Source organism: Mesitornis unicolor, unplaced genomic scaffold (assembly GCF_000695765.1).
Source record: "Mesitornis unicolor isolate BGI_N332 unplaced genomic scaffold, ASM69576v1 scaffold45957, whole genome shotgun sequence".
Classification (NCBI taxonomy): domain Eukaryota; kingdom Metazoa; phylum Chordata; class Aves; order Mesitornithiformes; family Mesitornithidae; genus Mesitornis; species Mesitornis unicolor.
The window spans coordinates 1-14,149 of NW_010196622.1; the positions used below are offsets into that span (position 1 = coordinate 1).

Here is a 14,149-nt window from a genome sequence, read left to right on the forward strand (position 1 = left end):
GGCTGCACTTCGGCGGGCACCCCCAGCCCTGCTCGGAGCTCGATCGCCGCGGGTGGGCTGGGCGTCGCGGCCCGCCCTGGAGCTCTGTGGTAGCCGGTCGCTCCCTCGCCCCAAAATGTCACATTTGGGCTTGTTTTTGTAGCGATAATCTGGCGTGTCTGCATCTCCTCCAAGGCTGAAGAGTTTGAGGTGAGCAGAGATCGCTAGTGAGGATGCCCAGGGTTGATAAGGGCTGCTTCCTTTTCTAGGTATTAAATAGGACTGTAAAATGAATGGGTTATATGCTCAGTGTTGGTAGATGATGCAGCTAATTTAATAAAGTGGTATTATTTGCTGCCTTCTGGATTACGAGCTCTTTGCAAGTGGTGAATGTAACTGCTGTTTTGGACCCGGTGGTCTTTGGCCCAGCAGAGAAGGGCAGGGAGACCTTGTGCTCCAGCCTCCAGCCCGCCACACAGCAGCAAGTTGGGTTGAAATGTTGCGGATTGTAGTTAACTACTCAATTTTCACTCCCTGCAGGGTAAAATAGCAGCCTGCTGTAAAGGTTCATAAGGCGTGCTGCGAGACATGCACAGAAATGCTGGTGTTTTGAAGTTGACTACCCCATTTTTTAAATCCTACCACAAAAGCAAGCAAAGCATTGTAAAAAGTAGTTGTTTATTGCGACATGGTGTTGTAAGCTTTAATTTAGGATTTAGAGTATTGCTTGTTATGTTGTAATGGTGAGAGACCCAGTGCTTGTAATCATGAAACTTAGGTAATAGAAAACATCAGGGTGTCTTTTCTGTACCCTTAAGCTCCTGTAAATAACTTTTTGAGAACTGAAATTTCTTTTGTTGCCTGTTTTATCCAATTGCCATGTGGAAAGTAGCATTATTTCTAACTATAGATCAGTCATCTATACTGCTATTAAAATAAATCAGGAAGTGCCAGGAAGGGCCTCTTTTCTCAGCGTGCAGTGTTGGCAAGGACCTTGCTGACCACTGGTTTAATCACCTCAAGGAGCCTTATTGTAGGTACTTGTGTACAAACCATTGCGTTACTTGCTCATACAGTTCTGTCTTTATGCTCATAATTAATGTTTTATCTGTGAAGCCCTGGGAATATCAGACACAGTTTGTTGGGAGAGGTCTTATCTTTTATTAGACCTGCTTCATTTTATAACTGGGGAATAATAAAGATCCAGTTATACAGAGGAGTTCAAAGCTAGTTTGATGGATTGCCCCTCCTAAAGCTTTTTTTCGGTTTAGATGAGTTTGTGGAAGCTGTTGGGAGTGCAGGGAATGCTGTGAAAATGGTGGTGTGGAGATGAGCCATTTAGGTTTTGCAGAGCTACAGCAGGCTGCAGGAAGTCCAGGCAGTGTCACATACCTGGGATTCATGTGGCAGCTGAAATAACATAACAAATGCGGAGTAATAGAAATTGTGGAAACTTTGGTAACTTCCCAAAGGTGGTGGTGGTTCTAAACAAGCTGTCACCGCGCTGGAATGCTCTTGAAGTTATTGCCAGTAGGTCTCTGAAATGAACTTCTCCTTACCCGGGACTGGTCAGAAAGGCCAGAAGTAGGTAAAAACTCTTGGAAAAGGAAATGAGAACTCGAGGGGGGAACGTGAAGCTGATGTTTGAGTCTGAAACATGAGCATCTTGGGGATTGAGGGGAAATGGAGGCAGGACGGGCATACCCATCTTGAAAGGGACATTGTAGAATTAAAAAAAGATGGAGAAGGGCATCAGAATAATCAGAAGAGAGACCTTTTGTCATATTCCTTTTACTGAAGTGAGTGCAACTTTATCAAAATTAAAACAGCGAGTGATGTGGGCAAATAGGGAAAGTATCTACTGCTGGCCATAATTTCTCTGGATATCGGTAATGCTGCTTTTATTGAGCAGCAGATGAAATCAAAAGGACATAAAGAATGTTTATTCAAACTTTGGAGGGGTGCATTGCCATAAATACTATAAATGGCTTTGAAAGGCTGCCCAGATTTCTAGAGGAAGAAGAAACTCTGTTGGGGTGTTTCAGTGTAAGGGTTACAATGGCAAATCTGAAGGTGTTGCTTGTGTGAAGATGCAGGGGTTTGCTAGGACAGATTCATAAGAGATCACTACAGAGATAGGTGTTTTCAGACACTGTAATCCCTTGGAGCTGCTGTACTTGTTTTAAATTGTGGAATAAGCAACTTGTGCAATAACTCTTACCACAGACAATCCAAGCTAGTGGTGCTGGACTTTATTTTCAACCTGATTAGGTTGTCAGTAGCATATTTCCTGAGATAATGAAAGTATTTTCTGAACATTTCATCTGAGAGGTTTAACAGAAATAAAAATTGGGTGAGTGAGCTGGAATATTGGTGAAAAATTAATAATCCCTTCTTGATGTAGTCCTCTAAATTGCTTTTCATGCAACTTAGGAAATTGAATTCTTATTTTGGTCTTCTACAGAAATAAAACTGGAATCATAGAATGGAATTTATCCAGTAATGTGGGCTTCATACTCATTTCTCTTTCTTTTTTTCTTCTTTTCCCCCTGACCAAGTGCTTGTCTTAAACCTTTGGGGTGGTTTATGCTGTAGATAGTCAAATGCATTGATTTAAAGAACGCGGTTGCAAGTATTGAACTGGCACATCACTAAACCAGTAAGAATGACCTGCCTAATGGCAGTCAGCTGGGGCAGGGAGATCTTTCATGACTTTCAAGATGTGCCAATACAAATCTCCCCTGATAGTGAAGCTTAATTATAATTAAAAGCTTGAACAATTAGGTCTGATCACAGGCGGACTGGGCCATCAAGGTGATACGGCCAGGAAATTATAATTCCTGCTCGAGGTGTGCCTAGTAGCGATGAAAATATTAAAATCCCTGTGTACATCAGAGGCGTCTCGCCTAGAATTGATGTGTGTGGTTCTCACCATGTAGATGAGAAACTGGAAAAGCTGATAGGGAGAATGTTTGGGGAAAGGGACAGTCTGTTTGTAAGGAAACACTTGAGATGTTGGCTGATTTAGTTTGTAGAGCACAGCTGAGAGAAGATGCGGTTGCTTTCTGTAAATATCCCAGCATAAACACCGCTGGGAGAAGAAACTAATAAGCTAATGGGCAATGCTGGCACATCAACACCACCATCAGCTGATGGCTAATTTCTTCTGGAAATTAGAAGGCAGTTTCTAACTGTTAGGAGTGAGTTTCTGGAAGAAAAGCGCAATAAAAGTGTGTGTGCTGGACCAATTAGCTTTAACGTGGAGCTAGATAACGTCATTGCCCTCCCAGAAACTGTTTGCCTGGGATAGTTAGGATGGGATGTAGCCATCCAGGGTAATGCCTGCTGTGTTTCTGTGCCAAGGGTATAATACGTGGGGCCACTGTGTGATATAAAATATCAAAATGAGGTGTTTTAATAAGCAAAGCAAAATGAAAATTAATAATACAGTCTGGCTGGTAAAGCTGTTTCGGTTCCTAATCGTATTCAAAGAGGGGTACTTGCTCAGGCTGGCAGAAATGCAGAAAGTGTGAGGAGTTTTTGGTGCCTGCTGACATCTCAAGCTGTTCTTGTGTCCGTGTTCAGGAGGAGCTGCGATGGCCCAATTAAGTAGAGGAAATAGCTGACTTCAAGGAGGAAAGTCTGATATTTTCCCCTTTAATTGGGACACGCTAATCTGGTGCTGGAAACCATTCAGAATGCAAGCAGCATGGGAGTCAGACAAGGTATGGAAAAAAACCTGGCAGAGGAATGAAAAGGCCCAGCCTGTTGTTAAATGACTTAAAGCTGTGCTCTGAAATATGCACTGAACAACAAAGTTTTTGAGGGGAATTCTTCACAGGTGTATGATGCAGCCTGCTAGGAAAAGGAAATTGTGTGTAGGTTTTCCTTGTTAGAGAAGTTTTCAGCCACTGTGAAAGCAAATGCAGGGTGATAGACAGAGGGCATGAGGTGTGCGAAGGGAGTCAACAACTTTTGTCTCCTAGGAGCTGCTTGTTTGTAACATGTCCCAGTGAACACAAATACGACGTCATCTGAAACTGGGGCCTAAACCTGCCAAAATAGTATAGAAGAGCTTATTTGCCAGTGAAAGAGGAAAGCTGTGGCAGTTTTCCAGGTGGTGGTGACACAGTTATTACAAGTTTATTATGGTTTAGCATCTTCTGTGCCAGCCAAGCTGCACAGCCGACGCTGAACGGTGCTGCCCTGTCCCGTAGGAAAGCAGGATCCGATTTGCATTGGCAGACGCGCTTGCTGCCTACCTGTGCTTGAGATCTTCATGACCAGAAGTGGTTAACAACAGAGCCACTCTGCTTTGTGCAACTTCTGTAGCTTGGCTGGCTGTGTGCTGAGTCAGCTGGCAGAGGAAGCTGGAAAGATGTTTATTTTGATGAAGTATTTGCGACAAGGCCGTGTTTGAAGCTAGCGTTCGCTGCAATTTTCGTCTTATGGAGGGTGCCTAAAAGGTGCTGCTGTGCCCTTACAGTCAGAGAAAATGCCATTTGTCAGGATTGTTTTGCATTATTTAAGCTGATGGTGTGCAGAGGGCTGCTGTGTGGCGCAGCAGCAGATGGGAGTATTTGCGCTGCGAGACTGACTCGGTGGGGGGTTTCTCGTGATGGGAGTGTTTGCTGCACTCATTCCTCTGTTGTACCACAAGGAATCTTTAATGCTGTGTTTCAGTGTCTTAAATGATGTATGTTACCGAGTGAGTATTTCTCACAACTCTCAAGCATAGACACAACTTTTTTTTGTCACCTGAGCGTGCACTGTTTTGCCTTGACCAACACAGCTGAACTTTGAGGTTATTAGCCATTTTTCTCAAGGATCTTACTTGTCCTTTTTTCCTCCATTTCCCTCTGTTACCAGCTCAGTACCTTATCTTCCTTAAGGGCATGAGATCATCCCAAGAGGCTCCTGTTGGTGTGACTCAGGGGTGTGAGTGCGTTTCATCCAATGGCCTGCATCCTAGTAGTGAGTTTTAAGTTACACTTAAACTTGCACCTTTCCACTCAGCATTGCAAGATACTGCAGTGAATCCTCGTGATGCTTTTCTTCCTCCAGGAACTGGACTTCAAACCTTGTGTCAATCTCCTGTCAAGCACAGCTGAAACCTTCCAATTAGTTTGCTTGGCACCAGTGCTGGGATGAGTCAAGCTGAGCTGGGGAAGGGAGAGTGGATGGTGGCTCTAATTCTGAGGCCCAGTGATACCCAGCAGTGTTTTAAAGCAGTTTCAGGCTCTGGCCTAAGGTGGCCAGGAATTGCAGCAGCAGCAGTGAGTATTTTCTTCCTGGAGGAGGAATGCTCTCCTGAGTTGGGCAAAGGAGAATGAAGTGTAACAAGTAAAAGTGGAGTCTGACATCTGTTCAGAATGCTGGTGAATGTGGCAGCTCTGCTCCTCTAGAAATACCAAGACTTGAACAGCAGACTCATGACGAGGGTGGTGGTTTTGCCATTCTTTTCCTTCGTGCTTCATTCCAGGAAATAAAATGTTCAATGTCAATGTATTGTGTACATCTGGAACCTGATTCTCATCTCATTTTTGTCTTGTAGTTGTACTTATTGGCGACTCCGGAGTAGGCAAGAGTAACCTTCTGTCTCGATTCACTCGCAATGAGTTTAACTTGGAAAGCAAAAGCACCATTGGAGTAGAGTTTGCAACAAGAAGCATTCAAGTTGATGGGAAGACAATAAAGGCTCAGATATGGGACACAGCAGGGCAGGAGCGATACCGAGCTATAACATCAGCGTAAGTGATAGCTTGTATGGCTGAGGGGAAACTTTTGCTGAGGAGGGTAATTTTGGGTCCTTCTGATTCCTCAAACTGCAGACAGGGTGTTTGTATCTTATCGTGTAATATCCACAACCTGTGGGGGAAGGAAGCTCAAATATTATTCAGTCCTGAAACTTGATATAGCGTGTCCCTGCTTGAACTGATTTACTTCTCAGTGCTCTCACAGTAGGTAACCGGAGGCATTTCAACCCTGGAATTCAAGAGCTTTGAGAGGCTCATTTCAATGCAAACAATTGATAAAGTAATATCTGTGTTCATGGAGGTAACCTAAGAGCAGAAACCCTCCTGTAGCAGTAAGGAAAGACTGCTCACTTTGCTTGCTCCTTTAATTGGAAAAAAATAGCACAGCAAAAGCTAGATTTAGGTGAAGCTGTAGGTAATTGTGGGGTGGGAGCACACAGCCTGTTTCTTCTGGAATGTGTAACTGTGCCCCTCTCTGGGCTGAAAGGAGACCAGCCGTGGCCTCTTGTAAAGGAACAGATCAGGCTGACGTTTTTATGACCCAGTGAGTCATTCTGAAGTGTCTGTATCACTATAGGCTGTGCCTGTGCTGCACCCATGGGGATGGGTGGGGGAGGCTTCAGGAGCAGATCAGAGGTTGAAGGTGACAGTAGCTCCTCACAGATTGCAGAGGCTCATTTTTGGGATGCAGAGTTCTCCCCATAAGCATAGAGCTTGGCTCACCCCCTAGACTGAGCTGTCCTGGCTGCTCTGGTGGTCCTGTGGCACAACCCTAGTCTGGATGCTGTATTCACTGCTTCAAGTCCCACATTGCCTGCTTTTGGGTACTTTTTTTGCATAGCTGCCTTAGTAAGGAGCTATTTCCTATTACTGCCCAGTAACTTGTTACTTTTAATCACAGTTTTCTTAATCATGGCTGGTTCTCTAACACGTCTCTTCACCCACAGATACTATCGCGGAGCTGTAGGGGCATTATTGGTGTACGACATTGCCAAGCACCTTACCTACGAGAACGTGGAGCGATGGTTGAAAGAGCTGAGAGACCATGCTGACAGCAATATTGTAATCATGCTTGTGGGAAACAAGAGTGACTTGCGCCACCTGAGAGCAGTCCCTACAGATGAGGCCAGAGCTTTTGCAGGTTGGTGAACTCAAAATAGCTTCCTAATGCTAACTATCTGAGGATCTGCTCATTCATCTTAGATCCACGAGTGCGCTGGTAGGAGGAAAAAGATGGTGATGTTCCTCAGTGTCATAGTCATGTTTGCCTCTTTAATTCGGTGAAAAAGGAAACCTTGTAAAATGCACACGCTGATGGGGTTCTAAGAAGCAGCCAGAGGCACTTGAAGATTTTAAATCAGATTTTTTCTCTTGCCTACGCATTGCTTTTCTCACAGAAACGGTGCCTATGGCTTTAGGTTTGTGTTTCTTGTATGGTGGTAGCTTTGCACCTGTGTATTGCCTTCTGTATTGCCAACTGATCTTGATCCCTGTCCTTGAGGGTGAGTGTGTATTCTAATGTTGGTGTTGGGTGGTGCTTTCAGATCATGTAAGGGGGGAAAAAACCCCACAACTTGATATCCGTGTGTCTCATCAGGAACACCACAAATATAATCAGGCACAGAAGTTCTTCCAGATGGGAAACAGATCTGTGATGTACCCCTCTAATTATAGTATTTCTGTCCTCACAGAGAAGAATGGTTTGTCATTTATTGAGACGTCTGCTTTAGACTCTACAAATGTGGAAGCAGCTTTCCAGACTATTCTGACAGGTGAGTCATCCTGTGCTTTGTGTTTCAAGGGGGAAGGGCGGAAGGCTGCTCAGATACGATGCAAATAGGCATTTCTTTGCCTATAAAGCGTTTGAAATTTTGCTATTTAATCATTCTTCACAGCCATAAGATTTGAAGTCCGGTTTTGAAGTGCCACAGTTGAAAGGCCAGCCTTGGACTCAGGAGTGAATCCTTGTTCGCTTTGATCTGCCCCAGGTTTTTAGTCAGCCTGGTTTGTGTTTCAGTTTCCCAGTTGTGTATGGCACAGGGAGTGCCCACGGGGGAGAGAGCTCTCTCACGCAAGCATCAAGTTAAAAGAGCCATTGTTTATCAGAGGAGAAGTCAATCTAGTTTTTTTTCCATCTTTAATGATCACTGTAGCAGTTGCCAAGGGAAAAGGGATGAAAGAGCAGAGATCCTTCCTTTGAACAGTACTGGGAGTTGGAGACGCAGCGGCTCCTGAGCAGCACGGCAGTCACTGTTACTGCATGGTAGTCACTGCATTTAATAGTCCTGGCTGGACTTTTGGCCTCTAACACGTGATGGCAGTGAGTGCTGCATTTTTTTATGCTCTGTGGATAAAGTACTTCCTTTTTGTTTAAACCCTTTTTAGAAAGGTGAAACTTCTCAAGAGTCTGAGACATTCAACTACAGCAATGTAAGGGACCTTAAATTAACCTTGGCTTCTAAAGGATAGGGTAAGAGTTCACAAAGTGGTGTGGAAACCACTGTCATGGGACTCCTGTATTGCTGTGGACCCTGTCAGCTGTAACCAGGGCCCGGTGGGACAACAGTGGCTTTTGAGCTTTTGTTATTCCCAGCTTTGGCAAACACCTCTCCAGATCTGTGGTTGGGGTCTTAAAACATCTGAGAGGCCCCTCTGTTTTGGTACGTCTCTTTTCTAGGTGTGCCAGGCAGTCTCTGTTTTCTCTGTTTCCCAGTTGAAAATTTAATCTCCCTCCTTCCCAGTGTAGCATGTACCAGGCTTTGTGATGTACCTGGTATGAGCAGCAGCCCCACTTCTAAACCCTGTGTCTCTGTTAATCAGATCTCATTTCTGTGGCACTGGCACCTGTAAGATTTGATTTTTTTTTTCTTTGCAAGCTAATTTAGACATTCATTTAAAAACACACCAAAAAGGACTTGTTAGCTGTACTGGAACATGCAGGTGAGGAGACAGCTCGGAAGTGATTTACTGTAAAAAAAAGTGTAAGTTCTATAGTGTTTTCTTGAGTTGTTTAAAATGCTTTATGGACATGCCAGCAGTGTAGGGAGAGAGTTGTTGAGCTGCTGGAGTATTATCTGCCTGTGTCCATCTGTTTCTTGTCTAAAGGTTGGTTGTAGGAGGTGTCTGATAGGTTCTGGTTCTATATTGTTTTTTACAATGGGTTCCTAAACAGTCATGCTCCTGCCCATAGACTAGAAAAAAGGGTGTGTTGGATGAATGAATAGTGCATGGGATGCTTGTCATGTCACTGCCTCATGCAGTGCTGGGACTGGAACTTGAGATCGTTTCCTCTTTAGCTGAACCACGTGGTTCCCTTTAACTTCAGTGAAGTCATTTGGCTGTAATTCAACATTGCACACATTGAAAAAAGTTATGTTAGCTTATACATTTACTCCCTACATGACTAAGGACTAATGCCATCAGAGGGTGGATGGCTAAGGAGTGGCTGAGTGTGATGGTATCTGGGATGCCTGCTAGATTTCCTGATTTCTTCACCTACTTGAAGGCAGTCCTGACAAAAATGCTCATGAATTTGGGCATGGATTTTTCAGGAGGAAGGCATTTCTGTTGCTTGCTTGTTACTGCTAAAACCTGAAACTTTCCTTTATGCATGTGTCCTTGGTAGCTCCTCTCGGGAGCACCTAGACTGAGCTTTGAGGTCAGATTCTGGCCAAATGCTCTGTGTGCAGTGTATAAAAGCCTTGCTGTCTGTGCTTTCAGTTTTCAGAGGACATCAGGGCTCTCAGATGAAGGCTGGTTAATTAACTTTCATACCAGTTCAGCACCAGCACTAATAAAACAGAACTGGAAATATATCAGACATCTTTATCCCCTCCCGAGGTGGCTGTCAGGCTGTCATAGCCAATACAAAGTGGTCACCTCATTGTCCCCATCTCGGGTTGGACCGTTCTGTTCTCCAGCAGTGACAGCTGAGGAGGTGGAAAGTTTGCTGTGTGCCCTGGGCTGCTGCCTTGGTCCCTGAGAGCTGCGTGACGCTCAGACGATATCCTGCCGTTGCCATGGGAAGCAGTTCACCTCTGGGGCACAGGCTAGGCGGTTTTGTTATCTCGCCTTGCATGCTTCCAACAGTACCTTTTATTCCAGAAGTTATTTTGGGTTCTAATTCGTGGAGGTTTGACTTTTTTTCTAGTTTAATTTTTCTGTAAAGGAGAGCGGTCTGTAATGAGAGAACACGGGATTAAAACTTGTCCTCGGCGGACTCTGACAGATTGTTGAGGCTGTTGCTTTTCCACAGATGTCAATGGTCCCTGATGGTGTTTCGGGTAAAGAGCTCTGGGGTATGTGGACAGGATCCTTGTTCAGGAGGTGCTGGCTCAACTGTGCTGGAAGAAACACTTGTGCTGATTAGTGGGCATGTGGCTCACTCCAGACAGGAGCTCCTGTTTCAGGGAGATAAAGATGAAGTAAATAATGCATTAGCAGCAGGTTGGCTCCATCTCGGCTGTGACTGGCATGCTAAGGACGAATGTTCTGCCAATAAACTTCTTGATAACACTTCACAGCTGGCTTTTTCTGTTAATGATTTGCTTTGAAGGAAAGAGGGGAGCAGTCATCTGAGGAATGTGGTTTTCAGTGACCCTGCAGAATCGTGGATAGTCTGGATTTGGCAAGGCTGCCTCCAAGCACAGCGCCTGCGGGAGGAACGCTTGCTGGCCTTTGAAGAAGGAAGCTGATAGAGGCAGCAGGCAGTGCCATGGGCTGCAGGCGGAGGTGGCTGACAGAAGACGGGGCAGGGCGTGCTGCTGCACCAGCTTGGCCTGTATTTGCAGTGCTGAGAACTGCACCACAGGGACATCCCAGGCTGCTTTTTGCCATTCACAGCTGCTTACATCTCTCCTGAACAGTGTCGAGACTAAGGTCCCTGGCAAGACTTTTCTTCCCCAGCCCAACTGGGGGTGTTCTGGTTGGGACAGTGTTGGAAACTTGTAGGAGTACTTTCCTTGGAGGCATAGCAGGGTCTGTGTTAAGCTTCTCCACACTTGGATTCTCAGATTAAACCACTTTGAGCAGATGGCTTTGGGCATGGGAAATAGGAAGGCATTATAATACTTAGCACAGCCTGAGTGAGTCTGTGATCTGCTGGTGTTACAGCTTTTCTTTCCTCTCTCTATATTATAGAGGACTTTTTGAGGGGGTATATCTTACATCTAGTGGGCTTCCTGTCCTGCTGTGGATACCAGGTGAGGTTTGGGGGACCTTTTCCTTCTGTGGCTCAGAGCAATGGTCCCTATCCAGATTCTTCTGTTGTGAGATGTCTAGACTTCAAGGGCTGATTGTTGTGCACACAAAGCCGCTTTGTATCTTCTGGCAAATAGGAGAGACTGGTATTATAATCCTGTCTACTCTGAGCATTCACAGCAGGATAAAGCATCCTTAAATTAAACTGGAGTCTGCCTCTGCTCCCTGCCCAGCTCGGTGCTCTCTGTTCCCGTGTTGCATTCTGCTACGGTTTCATCTCCGAGAAATCCTATCTCCAAGGAAACAACATCACAGAGCATTAATGTAAAAAATCGAGGGATTTCCTCTTTTATTAGCTATGTACACCTGAAAATGAATGAAACACGAGTGCAGGCTGAGCAGACAAGCTCCTCCGGGGCAGCAGTGTCACTTTTTCCCAGCCCTCTTACAGTGCAAGGCCTGTCTCGCACAGTTAGCAATTACACAGTGATGCAGTCAGCTGAATGTGCTCTTAATAAGGTCTCATTCAGTTACTGAGCAGAGCACAGAGTGTAGTGTCTTCATTAAAAAGCGCATGTCTTCATTAGCTTGGCATTCCTCAGTGCAGACCAATCTCAGTGCAGGCTTTGCCACTGGGCGTTTTGCCCCTGTGAGAGCAGGTTTAAGCTGTTCCCACCCCCCCTTCACACCAGCACAGATGTGTGTGGTGAAAGTGTGCAGCTGATGCAGGGGGGGAAAAGCAGGTTTTAGCCTTTGAGCTCTCACCTCGGGCAGTGCACAGAGCTTTGTGCTGCAGAGGAGGGGGAAGCAACAGCAAGCAACGAACTTGGGGCTGCTGCGAGTTGATTCAAGCAGCAAATGTCATTGCAGGGCTTGGGGGGGGCATGGAAGTAGGGATCCTGGAAATATGTCCCCAGCATCAGAAGGGATAGATCCTTTATTAACAGAGAAATCAATGCTGTAAAGGTTGTTTTTAAGGCTTTAGGGCTGTTCACTGAAGATCTTTGCTGTAAGATGAGGGTGTTACACAGAGGACACCATGGTCTTTGCTTACAGGGGTGGAGGAAGTGTGTGACAGCTCATGCTGGGGACAAGTATGAACTTGTGCAGGAAGTCCTCTGGAAAACTGAGAATTGCTGCTGCCAAAGGTGCTACCAGGGAGTTTCCAGCAAGGAAGGTGGCCAGAGCCTTCTCCCATTGAATGGGAAGGGGCAGTGTTTGGTGCTTGGAGGTAAAGTGGCTGCCAGCCCTGAGCTGGGCCAGGGCGGTGGAGCAGAAAACCTGTCCTGAGGAATGCAGTGGATCCCTTCCAGCCGTGCTGCCCCCAGCTCTGCACACAGGCACTGCCACAGGGAGAGGCTGATTGCTATCTGTGCATTCCCACGGGGGCTTGCAGGTGGCTTTAAAGAGCTGATTTCATGAGATTCACTGAACTTGTGAAGCTGCTCATGTGTAAGACTGTTAGAAAGCAGCTGAACTAGGAAAGGGTGAAATGGGAAAAGCCTTTTACGTGTGAGCTCTTGTTTGGTTGTCTCAGTGATTGAGTGGTAACTGAATGCTTTTGTAAAATCAATTTTTCTGAATGTTTTATCCCTGTCTGAGTCTGAGCTGTCTGTTTGGAAGCCCAAAATGCAGATTCTTTCAAAGCCCCGCTTGCAAAGTTGAATTTATTTGTATAGCCCATGGATACACAGCCCAGTTTGGTGACCTTTTTTCTTCTTCTTTTTTGTTTTTAAACTTTTTAAATGGTTTTAAAACTGAAATTTGCAAGCGAGTTCCCCACGTTCTATTTTTGGTAGCCTTTATTTCCTTTCTGGGGGTGAAGTGCTACACATGCCCTACTCTTCCTTCTGCGCAGCTGAAGTAAGGGCTGTTGTAGCTACTCTTTGTTTACGTACAGTGCGCGCATCGGCCGCTGACAAACCCCAGGAAACTGGGCCAGGTTTTGGTGCAGGTGTGCAGCACTGGGAAGGTGCAGGACTTTAACCCATGCTCTGTGATTTATGCTGGAATTTCTTTGTCTGGGGTCCATATTTCATCTCTAGTTTTGATGTTCAGCTGCACCAACACCATGGCTTTTTGGAAAGGGCTTATGTTCTGCTTGAGGGTCTAGGTCTCCTCTTTTGGGCCCAAACCAACCTTAACCTGCTTAGATGACAGACAAGCTATTGTACATGATAGCCATGCTGAGAGAAAAGCAATTGTCCTTGCAGTCCTATTGGAGAAAGGTCTTGAGTGGTTTTTAAATCCTGCTGTTGTCTGCAGGTACGTCAGCAAATGTGCAGCCACTGTCCCCAGGGCTTTAGGGACCATCAGCGTGATGATTTCTTGTCCTTTTTAACTCTTATGTTGAGTAAAACAGTTAAGAAAAGAATTTATTTTGCAAAAATAGAAATACTATTTTCTGAATATAGAAAGTATCGCAGTTGAATTTCTTGTGAACGCTTCTATGCGTTACCTATATATTTCTAGATCTTGAAGCCTTAACTTTCTGGTGGTGCATTGCTGGGGTTCGTGTAACAACCGGCTCTTTCTCATCTTCCAGAGATCTATCGCATTGTTTCCCAGAAGCAAATGTCCGACAGACGCGAGAACGACATGTCTCCAAGCAACAACGTGGTTCCCATCCACGTCCCTCCAACCACTGAAAACAAACCAAAGATGCAGTGCTGTCAGAATATATAGAATTGTTCATTCTTTCCTAAAAGGCTGTGTATATTCCCCAGGTCCAAGATTTAAATATATTTGTAATCCTCGTGCTTACTTTCTTGTGTTTAGTTCCTGCTTATTCCTTCTGAATTTCTCCATGTCTTAAACACTTTGGTTTCAGTGTTGATCAATCTCTTGCTTGTGTGGCTGCAGTATTTTCCCAACACTGATTTTTGTCGGTTTTGGGTCAGTGAATGATCTGGAACTGATCTGATCTCTTTCCGATACGATGCCCGCTAGTCAGAGCACAGACACCTTTAGTGAGCACTCGAAGATGTTGTTCTGCTCTGCAAAACCATTACTGTCAGGTTCACTAGGAAAATATCTCTGGGCAGGATAACCTTTCCTTGGTTTAAGGTGGTGTGTACCGCATCTAAAGCTCGATGAAATGCCCATTGCTCTGAAGTGCAATTTTAATGTAAGTTAATGTATTTTTGGCTACATCTTCAGATTGTTGAGGATTTTTTTTTTTTAATAGAATATTATGGAGGAGAAAAGAGAATTTC

The 14,149-nt window shown here is 45.0% G+C and overlaps 1 protein-coding gene across 1 annotated transcript; it reads left to right on the top strand.

The window, feature by feature from the left end:
* Positions 1-5,523: 5,523 nt before the first annotated feature.
* Positions 5,524-13,693, top strand: RAB11A (RAB11A, member RAS oncogene family; the record flags this gene model as incomplete). Its single annotated transcript, XM_010188542.1, has 4 exons — positions 5,524-5,729; positions 6,683-6,876; positions 7,427-7,507; positions 13,480-13,693. Coding segments are annotated over 4 exons (621 nt in total), but the record flags the coding sequence as incomplete, so codon positions are not given.
* Between the last annotated feature and the right edge of the window lie 456 nt (positions 13,694-14,149).